This window comes from Cydia splendana, chromosome Z, assembly GCF_910591565.1.
Source record: "Cydia splendana chromosome Z, ilCydSple1.2, whole genome shotgun sequence".
Lineage (NCBI taxonomy): Eukaryota > Metazoa > Arthropoda > Insecta > Lepidoptera > Tortricidae > Cydia > Cydia splendana.
The window spans coordinates 2,658,280-2,680,413 of NC_085987.1; the positions used below are offsets into that span (position 1 = coordinate 2,658,280).

General features: G+C 40.9%; 1 protein-coding gene across 1 annotated transcript in view; it reads left to right on the forward strand.

Annotated features, from left to right (window-relative positions):
• Nucleotides 1–87: 87 nt before the first annotated feature.
• LOC134804385 (receptor-mediated endocytosis protein 6 homolog) overlaps nucleotides 88–22,134 on the forward strand; it is a 43,551-nt gene continuing 21,504 nt past the window's right edge. Inside the window, exons 1-14 of the mRNA XM_063777422.1 lie at nucleotides 88–501; nucleotides 8,374–8,597; nucleotides 10,756–10,923; nucleotides 11,739–11,951; nucleotides 12,392–12,575; nucleotides 13,229–13,420; nucleotides 13,679–13,785; nucleotides 14,277–14,411; nucleotides 16,211–16,395; nucleotides 17,248–17,365; nucleotides 18,011–18,152; nucleotides 18,603–18,706; nucleotides 19,728–19,833; nucleotides 21,332–21,455. Of these exons, the coding sequence (XP_063633492.1) occupies nucleotides 208–501; nucleotides 8,374–8,597; nucleotides 10,756–10,923; nucleotides 11,739–11,951; nucleotides 12,392–12,575; nucleotides 13,229–13,420; nucleotides 13,679–13,785; nucleotides 14,277–14,411; nucleotides 16,211–16,395; nucleotides 17,248–17,365; nucleotides 18,011–18,152; nucleotides 18,603–18,706; nucleotides 19,728–19,833; nucleotides 21,332–21,455 (2,296 nt within the window). The 5' untranslated portion in view covers nucleotides 88–207. The remainder of the gene's footprint in view (nucleotides 502–8,373; nucleotides 8,598–10,755; nucleotides 10,924–11,738; nucleotides 11,952–12,391; nucleotides 12,576–13,228; nucleotides 13,421–13,678; nucleotides 13,786–14,276; nucleotides 14,412–16,210; nucleotides 16,396–17,247; nucleotides 17,366–18,010; nucleotides 18,153–18,602; nucleotides 18,707–19,727; nucleotides 19,834–21,331; nucleotides 21,456–22,134) is intronic.

Here is a 22,134-nt window from a genome sequence, read left to right on the forward strand (position 1 = left end):
CTTCTTCCAGTGTAACTTTTTAATTTCCTATGATACTCACACCCCTAACATTTTGACGTATACTTCCCGCAGAACGAAAGTGCCATTCAATTCATTCACTTCGCTTGCATTTATCGTATATTGCATTATTTGCTTGTAAGCAGGTATTAGACTAAATCAAACTATTTACGATATGTGTAATTGTAATATATTTTATTGTAAAGAAGTATGATGCAGTCGACGACAGAGGATTGCTTAAATATCGCCGAGTTGGCCAACCAGCTGACTCGAGAGAAGATATTTATAAGTTCAGAAAGGCAGTTGCTGCAAAACCTTAACGAGGAAGTGGAGAAGAGTGCCTTAGAATTGCTACAGGCTGCCTGGATATGCTCTCAACAACGACAGAATCTCACGGACCTCATAAACTCTCGGTGCGAGGCTGACTCGATCGCGGCCTGCCAGAGAGCCAGCTCCCTCGAAGGCACCACCTTCGTAGACGTATACAAAGTACTAAAATACAAGGTCAGTTTATTTTCTTATATTTTTCATAAGCATAGAACCTATAGCACTTTAGAAATAAAATTTATACAAAATTGTATTTAAATTGTGAAAGTTTATAAATTATATTCTAAAAACTTATCTAAACTGAACATCAAAGCAATAATTTTGCACTTTTAAGTACTTTCAATTAAGTATTTTAAGTTAAAATGTGTTAAAAACGTCTAATAGTTGCGCTGCCCTACATATCCACCCACTTTTTAAGTCACATTGTTATATCATTGTACTTCGTTTAATGATATCATTCTAATATAAACATAAGGTTGATTATGGTATGGGTTGAATTTCACAAGCTATCATTTGTGAACTATGGTTTATATATTTGGAGAACATTGCAGGGGTGACAAACCTACACCTTATTAGTCAACTATTTTTTATTTAAATGAAAGTACACTATATATTTAAAGTAAAGTAAACTAAAAAGTATTTATTTTCAAGAATATAGGTTACAGATTATGTCAGGGGTCTCCGCACTAGGCTTTGCCTGTACTGCGGGGAACCAGGAACAATTATTTAACAGAACTAGGTTACTTAATAGCTAATACAAAAAACTTACTTAAAAGTTTAAAACTAGTTGCACAAATATATTGCAGAATATTATAACTAAACATTATCTAAAATATCTTCAGTCTCGGCATAATTTAGAGAGGTCAAGAATTTGAGTAGGAGTTTCTTAGCTTCTATAGGGGAACTAGATTTAAGATTACAGTGTTTAAGTATGGTGTTATAGGTTGTTACTTTAATACGATCTCCAAACCGTTTTCCAATAGCAGTGCGCACTTCAGGAATAGGTAAATTGAAGATGCGTTTTTTAATCAAGGAATTATAGGAAGGAATTGATTTAGACATTTTATGTGTTTGTAGACATATTTTGTGTAGGAATAGCTGTTGGACGGATAAAACTTGAGCTTGGTCATACAGATCTGAAGTTGGAAATCAAAAGGGTCTTTTGAGCATCACTTTTAAAACATAGCGTTGAGCCCTTTCGATTTCGAGCATACTAATTTTAGATGCAGTGCCCCAAACCGTAGTACAATAATTGATCACTGATTGACAAAGTGCGATATAAATCGTTTTTAGTAGAGGAACGTCCGCAGAATTACAGAGATTTTTGAAAATATAAATTGAAATTTCTGATTTTTTTAGAGAGATTGTGAATATGTTGTTTAAAGTTCAAATTTTCATCAACTAAAAGCCCAAGATATTTTATAACGTTGGTGTTCTGAATAGCATTACAGTTGCAGGGATTAGGGGGGAAATCAGTACATGAGTTAATTTTTATTATAGGATTAAAAGGTGGTTTTGAAGAGGCAGTTTTGTGCAAGCAAAGGAATTTAGTTTTAATGCAGTTCAAGGTCAGAAGGTTGGCCTGAAACCAATCTGATGCAATTTTCATGCCCTTTTCTGCAGTAGCTACAACATCCTTCCAAGAACTATCTTTAAAAAGTGTCACTGTGTCATCTGCATAACAAAGAATTTCTGAATTGGAAATTTTGAGATTAAGTATGTCATTTATGTATATTGTGAAAAGAGTGGGTCCAAGTATACTTCCTTGCGGAACGCCGAATTTAATCTGTTCCGTAGAACTTTTAAAGGAGCTTATTTTGACAAGTTGCCTTCTGTCTGATAGGTAACTCTCAAACCACGACAGTGGTATATATTATTCTCTCCATAATACTATCTGTGTGTTACATATAAATAAATTTTGTTATTTTGAAATGATTTCTCTACACTTTCATTGTAATCTCAGCAAATCAGCATTGCTATCCAGAGGGGCAATGCTGCCAGCCTTATGGTCATCCTACCGAGCCATTAGAAATTAGAATTAATGTTTAATATTAACTTTTTATTTAGCAATATATGATATACACCTGTTGTAACAGCGCTATCTACTAAGATCAATATCCAACCCATCAATAGACATTTTATACACCCTGTTCAAATTTGAAAATTGAATTTGTGACTATAATATGCATGTTGCTGGGACAATAGTTTGATTATTCATATTTAGGAAAATTTGCTTTGTTCGTCTGTCAAAATGCATTGCTGGGTAGATGAATTTCCAATCCAATCATGCTTTTAACATGGTAGTATTTTTTAGTTGTGACTTGTGACTTGGCAATCTTGGCATATACACATAAGTAGTGATATTTCCAATCTATTATTTCTTCAACTTGTAATTTAATTGGTTTTCCTGTTTCTCATGATAATGATTAATTTACAAGACAATATGTTTGCCATTGTCAAGTTATTCTGTATACATATATTACATTTTTACTTACTTAACATAATACATATTTTCAATCAGTCTCTAGCTAACCATAATACCTTCTTATCAACCGCATCAGTTAAAAGGTAAACTTATAGTATAGTAATTCTCGACAGTCATGCATAACCACATTTTATTTTTACTGGACACAAATAGAGGAGTGTTTTTAAACTTGTTAATATGTTTGACCCCAATGTCTGTCTGTCTGTGGCATTGTGGCTTTCCAACAGTTGGACTGATTTCGATGCGGTTTTTTTAAAGTGATAGCAAGTTTTCTTGCGGTGGTTCTTATCTATGTTTGATAGAAATCGATCCAGCAGTTTGAAGAGTATCAGCTCTTTTCCAAAATGATGTAAGGCATTATTGGCATAAAATGGATTTTTCGGCTTATAGCGTAGGGGGTTTTTAAATTTTTAAATTTAATAGTGATATCTAACATGGACAGTCATTAACTACCAACCTTTTTTGTACCATGTTCGCAAAAAAGCCCATTCATTTTCGAAAACATCATTGTGAATGAATAGGCGTTCAATTTAGTACAAGTATATGTTGATGATTACATACATTGATTACGATATATACATATATTTGTTCATATATATATTGACATCGAATCGAAAAAAAAAATTATTAGTCATAATATTATCAATATTGACAAAGTAACAAATTAAAATTCAAAAACATGATATCCGCAGTTCCGAGACTTCCGAGTACGCACATCCATCTCGCCTAGCCCCAAAAATGACTACAACGCAGATATTACAAAGGGGCAACCTTACAGAAAGTGTGGCCATAATACAAACTTTTTTTTTCTTAGCCTATTTGAGTGAGCCTCTGCTGGGCAAAGGCCTCTCCCCTGGTTCACCATAACTCCCGATTTTGTGCTTCCTCCGGCCAGTTGTAAAGGAGGGTGTGAAAGTCGTCTCGCCATCACCTCCTGGGCCTACCCCGCCCACGCTTCTTTACCGGCATACAAACATCATATATAAATCATTAACGAGCGCCATATCCTTGCCAAGTACAGTCAGCAGCAGACAGCAGAAGTTGCTAAGCGTGCCAGGTGTTCAAAATGATCTTGACGCGACTTTATTGTTAAGAGAATAAGAGCGTGTCAAGGTCATTTTGAACACCTCGCCCGCTTAAGTAGCAACTTCTGCTGCTGACTGTATGAATGCATACAATACCGTGTATTACAATTTACAGGGTCTGCCACCTCGTGGCTTAAATCGATAACTTAAACTTGACTTTGATTGACACTTGACGGCAATACTAGGTCCTGCCTCCACCAGACGTGTTTCAACACTCTGACAATTGTCGGCTGACATTGACAATTCACATAGCATTCAGTAAAAAATACATATACATAATTATCATTAAAAAAAATTGTCTCAAAAATGGTAGGAATCTAAACGAGTAATATTCAAAGCGCATGAGTAGATCCGGAGCAGCTAATAGCTTTCGGACCAACCCTTGTACTTTGATGTTCGATCCGCTCGCTTTCGGAATGTGATCAAAGCACATCACAACATACCGTTCGATATTTTAGACATGCTGCCTTCATTTATATATACTAGAGCCGAAATGACCTAAGCCTATTAATTTCCACTCAATTTTGAACCTTACTTGTATTGATTTAAGCTCACATAAGCTAAACGTTTACGTTGTACATCGGCCATTTCGCACGTAAGTCGTTGCGCTCACTTGCTACCGGTTACATTCCTTATTACGTTAAGGGTAAGTTCTAAACTGGCTATACATTCTAAGTTGGTTCGCTAAGTGCTCAATTATGAAAGCGATTCGCCTATTATTATGAATGGCGGTGACCGTGGTTTCGTATGCAAATTGCTTATCGATTAAGTTTACTAATAAGAACTTATTCGTTCCTAATGACTGAGGATCGGTAATAGGAATAGCGATAGGGTAATAGTTTCCTAATCAATAGTCACATCAACTACTTTTTATGAAACGTTGCAACGATTTGTTACTATGAAGTTAAGGGAGCTAATGCAAAGTGGTTCTTTTTATGTTCAATTATTACACATTTTTAGCGCAAATGCTAATTCAAGAGACTATATTTGCAAGGGCAGAGTCCAACCAAAACAGTAAAAGGTTAAAGTTGGCTTGATAGAAAAAAACCACGAATACAGGTCTATTTTTTTTCTGTTTCGTGCAATTTTGCTTTAGCCGCGTCTTCAAATATGTAAATATCTAGTACTCTGACGTATGTAAGCCCTAATGACATGTATGCACATGTTTACCGATTATGTAAAGTAAAGTATTGAAGACATATTCAAGGCTTCCGCTAAACATTTTCCGACAGTCAAATCAGTCACCTGTAAAATGGATAAAGGTTATGAGTTGTCTGGGCTATAGAATACTAGCTGTTGCCCGCAACTTCGTTCGCGTGGAATTTTATGTTGGTTATTGTTATAAATGTAGATTGTAGCAAAAAATAACAGTTAATAATTTGACAACGCGTTATCACGCGTCCTTCTACAAAATTGCATGCCCCTTACTCAAAGAAATATTTGTTCTCGATACAAACATCAACCCTTACAGGATTTTTTTATTATTGTGCATATTTACGCAGGTCTTTCATTTGAATAAATATTTGCAGCAATTGCAGCTCCATTTAAACTCCATTAAGGCCGCGGATGTATGATTCTGTTTTGGACGACAGTGGCGGCGCACAGAATGGTATATCACAGATCTGGGCGGCCAAAAGTCAATTTTTAGGGTTCCGTACCCAAAGGGTAAAACGGGACCCTATTACTAAGACTTCGCTGTCCGTCCGTCCGTCCGTCCGTCCGTCCGTCCGTCCGTCCGTCCGTCTGTCACCAGGCTGTATCTCACGAACCGTGATAGCTAGACAGTTGAAATTTTCACAGATGATGTATTTCTGTTGCCGCTATAACAACAAATACTAAAAACAGAATATAATAAAGATTTAAATGGGGCTCCCATACAACAAACGTGATTTTTGACCAAAGTTAAGCAACGTCGGGAGTGGTCAGAATTTGGATGGGTGACCGTTTTTTTTTTTTGCTTTTTTTTTTTTTTTTTTTTTTTTTTGCATTATGGTACGGAACCCTTCGTGCGCGAGTCCGACTCGCACTTGCCCGGTTTTTAAAAACTGATTGTGGGTAGAATAATGAGGTAGGTTCAGAAAGTCTACTTATAGACGCACTATAATCTATCAATGAATTCGACCTTATCGCTAAACTATGCTCGTATAGCTGGTTGCAATATTAAGCATGGTATAATAATATACTCCGCCTGGTACTCTATTCCGAGATTCGCGTATGACCTAACTGACACGGGCCTACGTCATCATGCTGTTTACAGGTTCTCAAACTTTAAAATGTGGGAGAATTTTAACCAACGGTGAAAATTATTTTAACGGCATTAATTTTAAGTTATTCATGTAGAAACATAGTAAAATAAAACAAATCTAATGTATTAAATTAAACTTTATTTATCTATACAAGACAAACGTTTGAAAAACTAATTCACAATTACACATTAATTACCAAGCTTACGACGTGAAAAGTTTGGAAAACACTGGGACTGCTGACACTGAGCGAGAAGGAAATAACAATTAACACGCGTTTGACAAGGATGACGGTCAGGGCATGAAGTTATCTAGATCCGAATTGTCAAATGTGACAGCGCTATCCTGTGTTGCCAGTAATGTAAACAGAATTACCCGAACGTCTGAAATTTCTTTCGTGAATCGGAAGATATTGCTAACGAATAATTAAAAATGGCGTGTTATTGTAAAATTTAAGATAAAATACATATAAATGAAAATTATAAAATTATAAAGAAATATTTTAACTTATTAACCATAGGTATAATGTACCCATGTAACATGTTATGTTGAAATAAAGTGGCAATGTTATTGTGACGTAGGCCCGTGTCACTCTGGGAATATAAGTGTAAATAACATTATTTGCGGTATTTGACATTATGACTGACGTATATAGAGATGTAACTAACGCAAATCGATTGTCACAGCAAGCGATTACGATTGGATGGCACGTAGACTGAGGTATCGAATTGTGACGTATAATGAATTTTTATTTGAGATTTAAATAAAGCTAGAATTATATGGTTTTCCCGCAAGCTACCGGTCGGTCGGTGTATTAAATACACCGACCGAGTAGGTCGCACCCATTGTCAAAATTGAAACTAACTGGGGATCTATTTTAAAGTTTATTTATGTTATTTCTGTGTCAAATTTGTTGTCTGTTAAGTGATGATAAATATATCCATATTTACAGTTAATTATCCACCTTTTCCTTATTTTTATTAAAAGAAAAATGAAAAATTCATATCGATTTACTTAGACGACTACCGATTCATAACGGTGGTGTCCGGCCAACCCTAAAATTAAAAAAAAAAGACGTAGAACGTAAACGTTCGCAGTGCAGTTGTTTTCCTTTGTGATTTCGATGTGCAAAACATTTTACGTAGTATTGCTGTTGTGAGTGACAGACGTCAAATACCGCAAATAATGTTATTTACACATAGAAGACCATGTTTTATTAGACCATGATATTAAGTATTTGAAGTACACTTATTTTCTCAAACGACACATCAAATCGGGGTGACTTTTATAAGTGAATTTGTATGTTTTTGCGGTAGAATATATAATAAGTTACCTTAAATATTATGATGGCAGGTAAGAATGTTTAGTTTGTATATGTTTTTAATAGGATTGATTATGTTATGACGATATGGTAGTCAGTCAAAAGTACACCCTTTTAACGTTCTCGTTTTGCTTGTATTTTGACTTATCGGAAACATTTAGTTGTAGTTCCCGAGGTGTCCCGGCAGAAATAGGACATGTAGCACATACCTCATTTATTCTAGTTTATGATTTAGCTTTGATTTTCCACGGAAACACTACGGAAAATGGAAAATTAGGCATCCAAACGTTATGGTCAAAATGTATGATTTTATGAATTTTGTTATTTTTCCTGAAAGTTTTCGAGGGTTTCATGCAATAGGGATGTACTTAACAGATTACTCGTGACTTCGGATCCTCTAATAACAGGTATGAGACAAACACCGCGTAAAAAGACAAAGCCATTCGCAACAGAAACTCTCGAGATGCTGCTTCCCATGGAGCCTCATACAGATGAAATGGTGTCTGATGAAATATCGACAGAGTCGTCTTCGTCTGATCAAAGTGACACAATTTCTGACTTATTTTTGTTACTTTTGTATATACTATGTACATATATTATTATACCTACTTTGAGCTATTATTGAAAAATCCTTATTTTTTTAGAATTTCACCATAATTTTCTTACCGTATAGATAAAAAATGAAATATTAGCTTAATATTACTGTAACTACCAATATAACATCAAAAATAATATTGGCCGCCCAGGTCAGTAAAATACCACACTGTGCGGCGGCGGCAGTGACGTGGGTTGAATGTTCAAAATTGCAGCCATCACTTTTCACAGTAATCTCTTAGGGGATGAATTTTCAAATACGCTGAAATTCCTTTTTTCTAATACTGTATATTTCGTCTAAACAAGTATTTTCTTTCACAGGAAGCCTTAGCCCTTGGCGAACTGCTAGGATGGCTACGCGACTCCCCCCACCTCGTCTCCCTCTGCCTTCTCCTGGGGGAAGAACACATGCCCCCCACTCTACCGTGCGCGCTAGTGGCCGGGCTGTACGGCAGCTGCCGTATCCCGGCCGACCGGACGCGGCTGCTGGCAGTGATACGGTCGCTGCTCAAACACCAGCTGGCCACGTCTAGCGATCCTAGGAAGTAAGTTGTTGCTTATTGGACCTTATGACCTTTACAATAAAGTTCACTCCAGTTGTCAGTGCGGACTGTACACGCCACTCTACCGTGCGCACTAATGGCCGGGCTGTACGGTCTCCCGGCCGACCGGACGCGGCTGCGGTTGTCTCTTGTTGTTGCTTGTTGGACCTTATGAGTTTGGAATAGGGTTCACCGACTGTTCACAGCATCTAGGGAGTAAGTTGTTTGTTGCTCTGCATTCTGACAGCCTGGTTGCCTAAAAGGGAAATACCTCGTTTGGTACGCTAGCCCTATTGAATGAATACCCAAATGATATGTTAACCGTAATATAGTAAGAAAAATATTCGCCAGAAAACTAATAGCCCCTTAGAGGATACAACCAAACGGAGTGGCCATTAAGGAATTCTCCTCTGTCGAAAATAGGCAGCCAATGGTTATACACATTGTATGGACTGACGTTTATCTGACATGGCTATTTTTACGTTTCGTATACATTTGACTTGCCCCTCCCCCGCAAAAAATTGAAGACTATTTTGTACCGAAAATTACTGACATGGCGTCTCCGTTTGGTAATATCATCTAAGAATAGCCCATACATGAATGTGTACATATTTTTGTCACTTTGTCCATATTTAATACCTTGATTGTACGAGGGGCGGCTCAAACCCGCTACCGTCGGTTTGGAATCCGGTACCGCTACGTTATCGGTGCATCTTACAATATTACAATACCTACTAGAAATCCATTTCTCGTAGTTTTGCTACGCGAAAGTTTACCCTGCCAATGATTTGGCGAGCCTTGAGAGCTAACAATGCAAGCGAAGTTATACTGCAATAGTCTTACCTGACTATTGTTGGACTATATGTGTTTGAGATAACGTCTACGAATTGCCAATTTGCCGAGTTAACTTATAAAAACTAGCTCCTGCCCGTAACTTTGTCTGCGTCGAATTCGAATAGTTAACATTTAAATTAGTACTTGCCTTATGCGACTTTATATTATACATACATACTTATTATATTTTTTCGAAAGGGTTTTTGACCACCCACTGCCACTATTAAAAACACTAACAGCTGTGTGGTCACGGTCTCCAGTGTATCGATGTTTAATTGTATATTATTATGTCGCAGTTTGTTGCAGTTAATCTAACCATAAAGAAAAAAAGTAAGCTTAGGTATAGCTTATAGTCACTCCATAGGTACCTACGCATTGTAAAACATATTAGAAATTTTCGCTTTAAACTTATTAAACTTGAATGTTATTGTAACTAAGTTTTCGCAAAGATCGCTTAAAAGTGTTTGAAAGGTTAAAGATAATTCTACAAGTTCTAAACTAAGCAAAACTTACTTGTATTTCACAGACTTCAATTGTTGATGCATCTAAGGTACAAGCTAATTTGGTTATCAACAGGTTATCAATACTAACGGTATGAAAGGTCCAATGTAAGGTAAACCCTAAATGGCTCAACTATTAAAGTCCGTGATTGTACTATGACTAATCATACTACTGTAAATACATAAATTAATACACACCTACTATAAATATATGCGATTCCCTATTACTTATGTTTATTACGTTCTTGCCTTTGCGAATTAGCTTTATTATTAATACCCGAGCAAGCGAACGAATCCAAAGTTGAACCACGAGCGTAGCGAGTATGTTGGGTAGAGTACAGGTTGATTCACGAAAGCTGGAACGAGTAGAATCAACGAAGCTTTCATTGTGTGACTGACGCCTCTATCAGTGTACAGTCAGAGCCACCGTTTTATTGGTTAATGTGATACACACATAGATATTTTCATTCACTCATTCATTCCATTCGTGCCAGCTCTTGTGAATCGACCTGTACGATTGTCAGACTGACTGACTTTTGGATTGCTTTGATGTAAGGATCTTCAAAACAAACCTGATCGACTGGCACCATAAATAAAAACTTGTTATCTATCCTATAAATCTATCTCTGTTATAAATTGGACATGTAAATACTATAATATATATATGCATGTTAGCAATAATCACATAGGTATAGCAACTTAATTGTAATATTTCTACGCCGATAGAGGCAGAATATGACGCACTTATTGTAATTTGACCATCATTGTACTACCATATTCTAAGAAATAAACATTTGTATTTGTATTTTGTATTCCCAACTGTCCAGATTGTTCCGCTCCGGCAAATGCGCGCTGTCGTCGTTATACGGCGTGTTCCGCGACGGGCACGCGCCGGCGCGACAGTTCCTGGTGGCGGCGCTCAACGCGCCCGTCATGGCGGCGCTGCACGAGGACGAGTTCTTCCTGGACATCCACCCCGACCGCGCCATGGAGCGGTGAGTCTCTAACAGATACTTGTGACGTCAGTGAATCCCTACACACTAATGCAATGGGGCTACCTTCAGCGGCTCATTAACCGAACGCGCCGGTGAAATAACGCTAGGATTGAATACGCTTTAGAATTTTGATTTGGTAAGAGTTGCTTGACAGTAAAGCATAGAGTATTATAACAACGAAAGAGAGATAAGTAGTTTTTGTTTAGATTTTTGTATTCTTCTATTATTGATAAAATTGGTTTGTTATACTATATAGTTTTACAAATAAATTTGTCGGTATCTACTATGGTTACTTCACTTGAGACTGTGTTTTGGGGATTATAATGTGGGGTAATCTGTATGGGTGATGGGCCATGCAGCGGTAAGGATCCCAACATACTTGGCTAAACTGTGACTGGCACTTGGTACTACGGTCTTTGGAGACAGTGATAGGGGACTATAATGTGGGGTAGACTGTTTAGGTTAGAGTTACAGCGCCATGGAGCCGTAAGGATGATAAATTTTATAACAGTCCGCATAAAAGGATAAAAATAGCGAATATATAAATACTTTCACAATAATAAAATACACTAAGCTTCAATGTCGTTTGCCGCATGCGCGGGTTTAACAACGCTAGGGTTCAATACACTTTAGAATTTACCGAAATTGTTACCATGGTTGTACCGCCGGAGACTTCTGTTACGAAATTGTAGTGATGGACACAAGCCTTTTTGAGCTTACTGTGGGACTATGTCGATCTGTGTAAAATTGTGCTGTAATACCTAATGTTTATTTATTCATTTATTCTTAACTAATAAGCACTGTCTTGTCTACAGATTCTCTCCCCAAGACCGCGTAAAGAAGTTCGGCCAGTCCAACACAGCGGAATACAACGCCAAAGTGGCGCGCTATCGCAAATGGATCGTGCAGCGTCTGTTCCAACTGACCAGCAAATTCATTACGTCGCTGCGCGAACATTGGGCCAACTTCCCTGCGTCTATAGCGTGGCTGATACAGCAGAGCGTGCATCTCATCAAACAACACTCGCGGTAAGTGCATCCACTACAAACGTACAAGTTAAGAAAAGCTTAAAAAAAGTGGAAACGGAAAATTTCTATCCTCTTACATGAGGATATGATTTCGAAATTTTTCAATGTGTAAATTATGCAAAATTAGAAGTTTTCCCATTCCCACGACTAGTCGGCACATCAGTAACAGAAACACTCTTAAAGCCAGGATATATTTGTGATACATTTTTAACAGTAATTAAATGGTCAGTGCTAAAGAAGTCAGAGAGTAATTTATTGTAGAAGAGTTGTAAAAATTAATGTTACATAATACTAGCATTTTTATACAACGACAATTTTAAAATAAATTGCCTTTTTCCAGTAACAAAAATCGCTATCCACACTATGGCTAATTTAAGCGTTTTCTGAATAAATATCTTCTATTCTATTCTATTCTTATAGTAATTTTACTTGTTGTACAGAATACCAGAAAGCGAGCTGCACGGCCTATGCACGGACCTCGTGCTGAACCACTTCATCTGCCCCGCGATCCTGAACCCCGAGGCGCACGGTGTGGTCGATGCTCCCGTGTCGTACATAGCGCGCACTAATCTCATGCAGATCGCGCAGATTCTGCAAGTGCTGTGCCTCAGCAAGCACACCGAGGTGAGTCACTCTTTGATGGACCTTATGTGTTCGCTATAAGGTATATTGTCAGTGAACAGGACGGTACCTGTATCTGAACTGTTTCATACGGCCCGTTCTGAGTCCCGAGGCACGATCGCAATTGTTGTGCCTTAGTAAGTACATGGAGGTGAATTAAGTGTAAGGATTCTATGTGATTCTAAGTAATTGCGTTAATAACTGTCAAGCCAATAATCTTTTCACTTCTCATGCTCATAAAGTTGGTGTTTAAGTTGCGAGTAAGCGGCATAAAATTGCTTTTTATACTGTAGTTACACTCTAGGTTGACAAACCGTGGCTTTCTATTGGGGATCTTTTCTCAAATGTTTGCCGACTCCTCCATTATGGGCCCTTTTTGATTTAGTAATAAAGTCTTGCATCTGCCATACAAACTGCCATTGCTGTAGCTGGTGGCTGACGCTCCCCTCTTACTTATTTGTAATTAACTTAATCTTGCAATAAATACGGCAAATATTTGATATTTCTGTATATTCTCGTCGCAATCAAAGTGAAAAGCAGAACAATTAAGCTCTGGCATAAATGTCTATTTTATTCTCGACCTATATTGGTCCTCGCTTATACTTGGAGCGATCCATTGCCTCAGATAAAATGGGTTACTTTATCTTCCGTTCCAGGTGGACTCTAAACTCACGGACCTGTACTCGTTGTTCCCCCGCTCGTGCGTGTGGTCGCTGGTGGACGGGGTGTGCGGGGACGCGCTGGCGCCCCGCGCGCCCGCGCCCCCCGCCGACGCGGCGGCGCCCCGCACCGACGCCCCGTGTGCGCCCGCCACCGCGCTCTACGCGCAGCAGGACTTGCATCACCTAGTAAGGGCCACTTGCACCATTCACAAACCTGGGTTAAACGGTCAAACCTGGAGTTATAATGGCTACCAGTACAATTTGACACTGGGTTAAAGGTTTAACCGGTTAACCCCGGGTAACCCGGGTTAGTGGGATGGCGCAAGTAGCGCTAAAAGTGTTTTCACATTGTTCGATCCGATATAGGATGAAGGAACCTAATGGGATTCATAAGAATCAAGCGCTTGAAAGTATACAGAAATAAAGTAAACCTTTTTCGCACAGATAACATTCCTGAAGAGGATCTCCTCAAAGCTGAACAACAATACGCCGAGCGTGACGTCAGAGGAAATGTCCAGCGGCTCGGGGCCCACCGACGCTGCTGCTTATAGGTAAATAAAGAGTTGAAAAGCTTTTTATCGCAGATCTGGATTATCTTGGGTTTACCTCACTCAGACTTTTCAACAAAAAAATGCCCCAAAGTTATACCGTCACTGAGAAAAAGAAATCCAAACATATTAAGAAAAATTCATTGATAATAAATTTTATCCGAGCTTTGTAAAAACTTATTTGTAAGCTTAAAAGATTTAAGCTTATAAAGCATTATTTTTTAAGCGAGTTTTAAATTTAATAATGATACGTTTTACCATACCTCCAATAATAATATAACTTATATTCAGCAAGGAAACTCAGCACTCTAAGCTTATTTATTTCTCTATGGTTGCGTTAAGTCACGTTTTAGTATGGATTTTTTGTCTTAAGGGTCCATTCGGTGACTACTTTTACTTCATTGCCCAATACTTAACTATAACTCCCCCAACCTACATCTTCAATGCTAGTTTTTCAGCTTATTAATTACATAATAAATTTTCTTTCCCAGCAGTGAATCCGGCAGCGACACGTCCACCTCAGACGCGTGCGCATCCAGCCTAGCCGCCCTCCTGCAGACCATGGAGCCCAACTACCGCAGCAGGCTGCACGACCTGCTCAGGAAGATGCCTGACTTGAGCAAGCCGAGGTAACACCAGCCTTACCGTCCAACCAGCAGGGTCATACGTCTACCTCAGACGCCTGCGCGTCCAGCCTAGCCGCCCTCCTGCAGACCATGGAGCCCAACTACCGCAGCAGGCTGCACGACCTGCTCAGGAAGATACTTGAGCAAGCCGAGGTAACACCAGCCTTACCATCCAACCAGCAGGGTCATACGTCTACCTCAGACGCCTGCGCGTCCAGCCTAGCCGCCCTCATGCAGACCATGGAGCCCACCTACCGCAGCAGGCTACACGACTTGCTCAGAAAAATGCCGGACTTGAGCAAACCGAGGTAACACCAGCCTTACCATCCAACTAGCAGGGTCATACGTCTACCTCAGATGCCTGCGCGTCCAGCCTAGCCGCCCTCCTGTAGACCATGGAGCCCAACTACCGCAGCAGGCTGCACGACGTGCTCAGGAAGATGCCTGACTTTACCAAACCGAGGTAACACTAGCCTTACCATCCAACCAGCAGGGTCATACGTCTACCTCAGACGCCTGCGCGTCCAGCCTAGCCGCCCTCCTGCAGACCATGGAGCCCAACTACCGCAGCAGGCTGCACGACGTGCTCAGGAAGATGCCGGACTTGAGCAAGCTGAGGTAACACCAGCCTTACCATCCAACCAGCAGGGTCATACGTCTACCTCAGATGCCTGCGCGTCCAGCCTAGCCGCCCTCCTGCAGACCATGGAGCCCAACTACCGCAGCAGACTGCACGACCTGCTCAGGAAGATGCCTGACTTGAGCAAGCCGAGGTAACACCAGCCTTACCGTCCAACCAGCAGGGTCATACGTCTACCTCAGACGCCTGCGCGTCCAGCCTAGCCGCCCTCCTGCAGACCATGGAGCCCAACTACCGCAGCAGGCTGCACGACGTGCTCAGGAAGATGCCGGACTTGAGCAAGCTGAGGTAACACCAGCCTTACCATCCAACCAGCAGGGTCATACGTCTACCTCAGATGCCTGCGCGTCCAGCCTAGCCGCCCTCCTGCAGACCATGGAGCCCAACTACCGCAGCAGACTGCACGACCTGCTCAGGAAGATGCCTGACTTGAGCAAGCCGAGGTAACACCAGCCTTACCGTCCAACCAGCAGGGTCATACGTCTACCTCAGACGCCTGCGCGTCCAGCCTAGCCGCCCTCCTGCAGACCATGGAGCCCAACTACCGCAGCAGGCTGCACGACCTGCTCAGGAAGATGCCGGACTTCAGCAAGCCGAGGCAACACCAGCCTTACCATCCAACCAGCAGGGTCATACGTCTACCTCAGACGCCTAATACAGATTAGCTCAGTGGCACATCCTGCTCAGACTGTCCGCCTACAGACCATGGAGCCCAACTACCGCAGTAGGTTACACGACCTGCAAGACGAGGTAACACCAGCCTTACCATCTAACTAGTAGAGTCATACATCTGCCCGCTCGTCCAGCCTAGCCGCGCTCCTACAGACCATGGAGCACAACTACCGCAGCAGGCTGCAAAAATTGACAATAATTTACCTTATTTTAGTTCTAGCCCGGTTCACTATAGCTCTTAACTTGTGATAGTAATTAGTGAGTTTTGGTTGTCAATAATTGTAATAGGATATTATATTCTGTCTTTTTAATTGTCAAGTGAGCGCGAACCGTCTCCTGTTTTAGGAAAAAAAAATGATTTAATATGTCTATACGGCTGTTTTCCTCTACCGTTCGTATTTCTCATTTTCGAAAATAAAAATCTGATTGGTGGATTTGGATTCGCACAAAATTCACAGAGCAACTTGGAACCTATTACGTTATTTTACAGACAATCTCCGCCTCAACCCGCAGACGCGGCAGATACGCAAAAGAAGAGTATTCTAGCGAAAGTGCCTAAACCCCGGCTGCCTCGCAGCGGTAGCTCGAACACATCACTCGCGACTGAAACGTCCGAACCCGAGCTCGAGGTGTATGTCATACAGATGGCTCGGCAGGATGAGAGCGACTACGTCGGTACGTTATATTGATTTAAACAATTATTCATGATTGAAACAATTGATGTCTCATGCGTTTTTGCTAGGAAAACTTCAATGTCTGCCGATCATACACATTGTTGGTTACTATGAGACAGATATCTATGGCAGGCGTGGCTCATTCCGCGATTTTGTCGCGGCGCATAAGTACGTGCGGCCACACCAGTTTTGGTGTCTAGCAGTAGTAGTTGCCGCGCATCGCTATGGAATGGACGCTTGCTCGCGCTTGCGCCACCTTGCGATCATATCTGTCGTAATAGACGCGTTTTGTTAGAGAGTGAACCTTCTGTTCCTAGTACTATTATTATATCTGTGTCTATGGCCACAAAAGTTGTTTACTATGTGTCACACATGCTTCATATATGCTTTTAGAAGCATTAGGATTATTCAAATACACGCATCGACACAGTATGCGTTAGCAATGAATATTTTTTTCACCACACCAGCTCGGAAAGGCTTACTTTGCACTTCAAAAACTGATAGCAAAGTTGCATTTTATTCACATGTGAGGCAAAGTAATCAAATGCAAATTTTGAGTTGTTTTCTTATGTTTGCTGGTAGAATCGACTTTTAAATGATGATTTTGGATGATAAATATTTAATAACATTCATTTGGATTTTTGTGTTTCACTCGGGGGCAAATTTTGTTTAACCCTCGTTCTTTGAGCGTTGCGAGGGTAGCAACGCTCAAGATTCCATTTTTCAAACCACTCGCTACGCTCGTGGTTTAATTTTGGAATCTTTCGCTTGCTCGGGTATCAATATTAAGCACGAGCGGTTAAACAACAACTTTGCCCCCTTGTAAAACAAATATGTAACTATTTTCGTTCAGGTCTGGTGCCCGAGTCGAAGGTGCTGGAGTGCTACTGCGGGGGCTCGGAGGGCGACGCGGAGGACGCGGGCTCCGCGCTGGCGGCCGCGCCCGGCGCCCCCGTGCAGAAGCGGACGAGGTATGCGCACTGTTGGCTATCGGGCCGCCGGTGATGAACAAAACGCGTAAAAATCTTGCTGTACAATCGCCATCAGATACCTGGGGCCCATTTCTCGAACGGTATTAATTTAGTCTGATATTATTAGTGTGTTGCCAAGGTAACCCATACGACTTGACAGTTCGTAGACTAAGAATATTAGTCTAATACCGTTCGAGAAATGGGCTTGACAATAGAGGCGTGTTCAGGGGAACACGCCGCTATTGTCAAGGCGTTGGAGTGCGTGTTCAGATATTTGTGAGCGCCTCGGCAACTGTACAGTTTGTAATACAACTAGATACACAAACACGGAAAAAACAATATTTCCAAATAACGATCGTCGAGTTTTTTTTAAATATATTTACAAAAGCACCAACCGAACGTTTGTTGCTCATGGACAGCACAAGCAGAACAGTATTTTTGTCCTAGTACATAATATAATAGAACAGTATATTAATAATAGTTATTTACGATACAAGTGCGAAAAAGTGTGTCGTACAATGTTTTACAGTACATATGGCCCTTCAAATTGTCGACACAGTTACGTAATGTGCTTATTATAGCACAGGTGTCGTAATTAGCAGCAGATGTACATATGTACCTACTGTAAAACTATGTATATTTCAGATTCTCAGTGTCCCACGACGAGGTGTCGTTAGGCAACACGTCGGACAACTTGGAAGCAGTGTCGGAGGCCGCCTCCAACCACAGCGTGACCTCCAGCTTGGAATTAGAGACAGAAGACCAGAACGATAACCTGTCCGATATGGTGAGTGCACTATACTCTATCTTTAAGTTATTAAAAAAAATAAACAAAATCTACCCTCAAATGGCTCCTTAAGCCAGTTGAGGGTAGATGAAAATATTACGTGATCAAATAATGTAGGTTAAAGTCAGGCTCCAATTTCACATCGGTGACAGGTGCGACAATTGTAAAACATCACTGTTGCTGACGTCACAGGCATCCATGGCCTACGGTTACCACTTACCACATCGGGCGGGCCGTATTCCTGTTTGGCACCATCATTGTATTATTTAAAAAAAACATTATTATATCGGAAAAAAACATATTTCTCTTGCGAAGTTTCTGACAATTGTCAAGATTTAAAAGAATTATAGGTAATTCTTGACAGGAAATTAGTTATATGTCGGAATTTCGTGACAATTGTCGTGTTTCTTGTGACAATTGTCATTTAATTAATTATTAATTTTGACACAGGTATCGGCCAACGTGAGCGGCCGCGGCAGTCCCAACATCTCTGGTCGGGAGACGCCATCTTCCCAAGTCACAGACGGGGACGCGGCGGGCGACCCGGCTAGACGGTAACTTTTCTCCCATACTGCTTTTTAGGGTTTCGTAGTCAACTAGAAACCCTTATAGTTTCGCCAGGTCTGTCTGTCTGTCTGTCTGTCTGTCCGAGGCTATGCTCCGCGATCGTTAGTGCTAGAAAGCTGCAATTTGGCATGGATACATAAATCATGCATTGCAACAGAACGGTAAAATAAAGAGTACAAAAATATTTTTTTAGGGTACCTCCCATTTTTTTTTTGCTTTTTCCCGATAGTGTGGGGTATCATTGCCTACAACCCCTTTGACTTTAGAACCACGAGTCCATAAAATATGAAAAAAATTGTGAAACAAGAGCTTAATAAATACTTTCAACGAAAACTATAGCGAACATGATAGGTCTAGTAGTTTGTGAGGTATTGCAAAACATCTGCAAGAAAAGAAGATTCTTTTCTTAGTAAAAAGACGTAATGTACAAAGCGCTGCATAGGTACTCCCTTATGATAATTACTAATAGCCCCCGTTTGGCCTATTGTGACAGAATGGTAACTACGAAACCCTACACTAAGCATGGCCTGTCATGCTCTTGGCCGATTATTTTATTATTATTTTCTTGGGCCCCTTGCACCATTCCACTAACCCGGGGTTAAACCTGGAGTTACCATAGTTACTAGTACCATTTGACACTGGGTTAACGGTCCAACCGCTTAACCCCGGGTTAGTGAGATGGTGGAAGTGGCCCTTACCGTGCCAAGAAGCCAGGACCTTAGGATGATGATGATTGGGTTTTATATTGACATCATTGTAACTTAACCATTATATTGGGCTGTAGCCCGTTCAAAGGGTTAAACTTAGACTTTTAGATGTAGTGCATAATTGTTTTCCATCTTATTTTCCCGCAAACGTTCGTATTTGTCATGCTACTTCAGTCAACCTCAGTACTTTTTGTACCGAGACTGACTGAAATAGCAAGACACGTTCGTAGGTTCCCGTGAAAATACGATGGAAAATAACTATGCACTACATCTGTACTAAAAAAACCGTAATATCGTACAGGTTGCCGCAAAACGTGCCCGTGAGCCAGGCGAACAGCGCGCAGGCCAAGCTGCTCAAGCAGACCAGGAACGATATTGAAGACAAGTTCTGCAAGTTCGAGATTAAGGTATTTATATATAAATTATATAATCTTAGAAAATAACTGTGTAATCTTAGAAAATGTACACTACAGTTTCCACAATGACCAAATGTTTTAAGTCCCAGGGAATTTTGAGTTTTTATATATATCTTGTTTTGTATCTAATCGCGTGTGCAATATTGTTGTTGTTGTCCTACGGCACCCCAGAGGTGCGAAGGGCCTTCACTAGCTCGCGCCACGCCTTCCTATCTTCAGCGACCCTTCTGGCCTCGCTCCAGCTCAACCCGACCGCTCGTAGTTCATTTGTGACGGACCGCTGCCAAGAGTGTACAGGGCGCCCGAGGCCCCGGCTTCCGTCCGGCGGTTTCCAACCGAAAGCGATGGTTGTGTTATTAGTTTCCCCTCTTCGAATATGTGCGATATGGTACTTAACTTACAAACTAAGGTAGCAATAACACTGGATCGTTCACTCGATGCGTTCGGAAGCAAAGTGAAGTCGCACCAACTCGGCATGGCTTTTGCAATGACAAAGTGTAAATAAGTTTTTGGGCAAAATTTTATTATTGGCACAAGCTTTTATCGCTGACTGTACTTTTCTTACGACAGACAACTAATACTCATCAAGACAATTCTTCAAAACCCTTAACACAATTAGGTTGCGTTGTTCCATCACAGAGTTCTTATGGCCACCTCCTGTCTCCATCATCAGATTAGCTCGATGGTACCATAATATTGCATTGTCATCCGATTTATACGTGCATGCAAAATTTCAGCTCTATCGGAAACCGGGAAGTGGATCAAATTTAACTTGCAAGATTTGATTACAGACAGACAGACAACGGTCAGGTGAAACTAAATAAAAGCTTGTATAAAATCAAGCTTCTATGAAAAAAACCGGACAAGTGCGAGTCGGACTCGCCCACCGAGGGTTACGTACTTTTTAGTATTTGTTGTTATAGCGGCAACAGAAATACATCATCTGAGAAAATTTCAACTGCCTAGCTATCACGGTTCGTGAGATACAGCCTGGTGACAGACGGACGGACGGACGGACGGACAGCGCAGTCTTAGTAATAGGGTCCCGTTTTACCCTTTGGGTACAGAACCCTAAAAATTATGAGACTCCTCACTTTGTTCTGTTCAATATGGTGCAAAGTTAGCTTAGACGGACGACCCAGAACCTACGCATTGCAATCACGCCATAACCACAGAATAAATAGTAGTACTAGATTCAGAAGGTTCACTCTCTAACAAAACGCGTTTAATGCGAGAGATACAAGCGCAAGCGCGAGCAGGCGTCCGTTCCGTAGCGGTGCGCGGCAACTACTACAGCTAGACACCAAAATTGGTGTGGACCGCATGTACTATAAGCGACGCGACGAAATCGCGGAGTGAGCTACGCCTGCCATAACCAATGAACACACCATCTACATCAAACATCTGTCTGTGTACATCTTTGTAAGTACACAGTTAAACAATAAATGTTATCTTATGTTAATATTATACAATAAATGTTTTATTGCAGAAACTGCTGGAAGGCGACGAAACTGTCAGCATTATGTCGGACACGTGGAGCACGGACGTGCTGGCTTCCGACTCGGAGACCATCGGCGACTCCTGCGACCACACGCTGGTCGCCGTCAATCAGAGTGAGTACAGAAACTGTAATTGACTTACGTGAAAAATCCATACTAATATAAAGCCACGTCTCGATATCGCGCGGCGGCCGCGCGAGCATTGTTCCGCCGCGGCAAATCTGTATTTTGGCTCGCGAGCCATTTTTGGCACTAAACTATATATTCTAAACTATAGCGCGGCAAGCGATCCGACGATCGACCACATTATATCACAAAAATACATTATTCGGAACGAAGTATAGCCAAATAGAAAAATGATATGTTGCGATAATCACTACATTTACTGTTCCATAGAAACTGTTTAGTGCCGTATAATTTAATGAAAGTACGACAATGTTCATTATCTATGTCTGCGGCCGCGCGAGCCAACTGAAATATATACACATCCGTCCCAACTGCGCGCAAACACTCCCTTGCCGCGCGCCCAAAAACCGACAGTAAATGGTTCGTCGCGCGGCACGTTCGAGCGCGCCAGCCTGCTGCGCGAGCCAATGTTTGATGGATCGAGACGCGGCTTTATAAATGCAAAAGTGTGTCTGTCTGTTACCTCTTCACGCTTAAACCGCTGATCTGATTTAGACAAAATTTGGCATGAGGATAGTTTGGGCCTCGAGAAAGGACAGAGTAGTTTTTATCAATAATTATCATCATTCCACGCAGACGCAGTCGCGGGCAGAAGCTGGTATTGAAT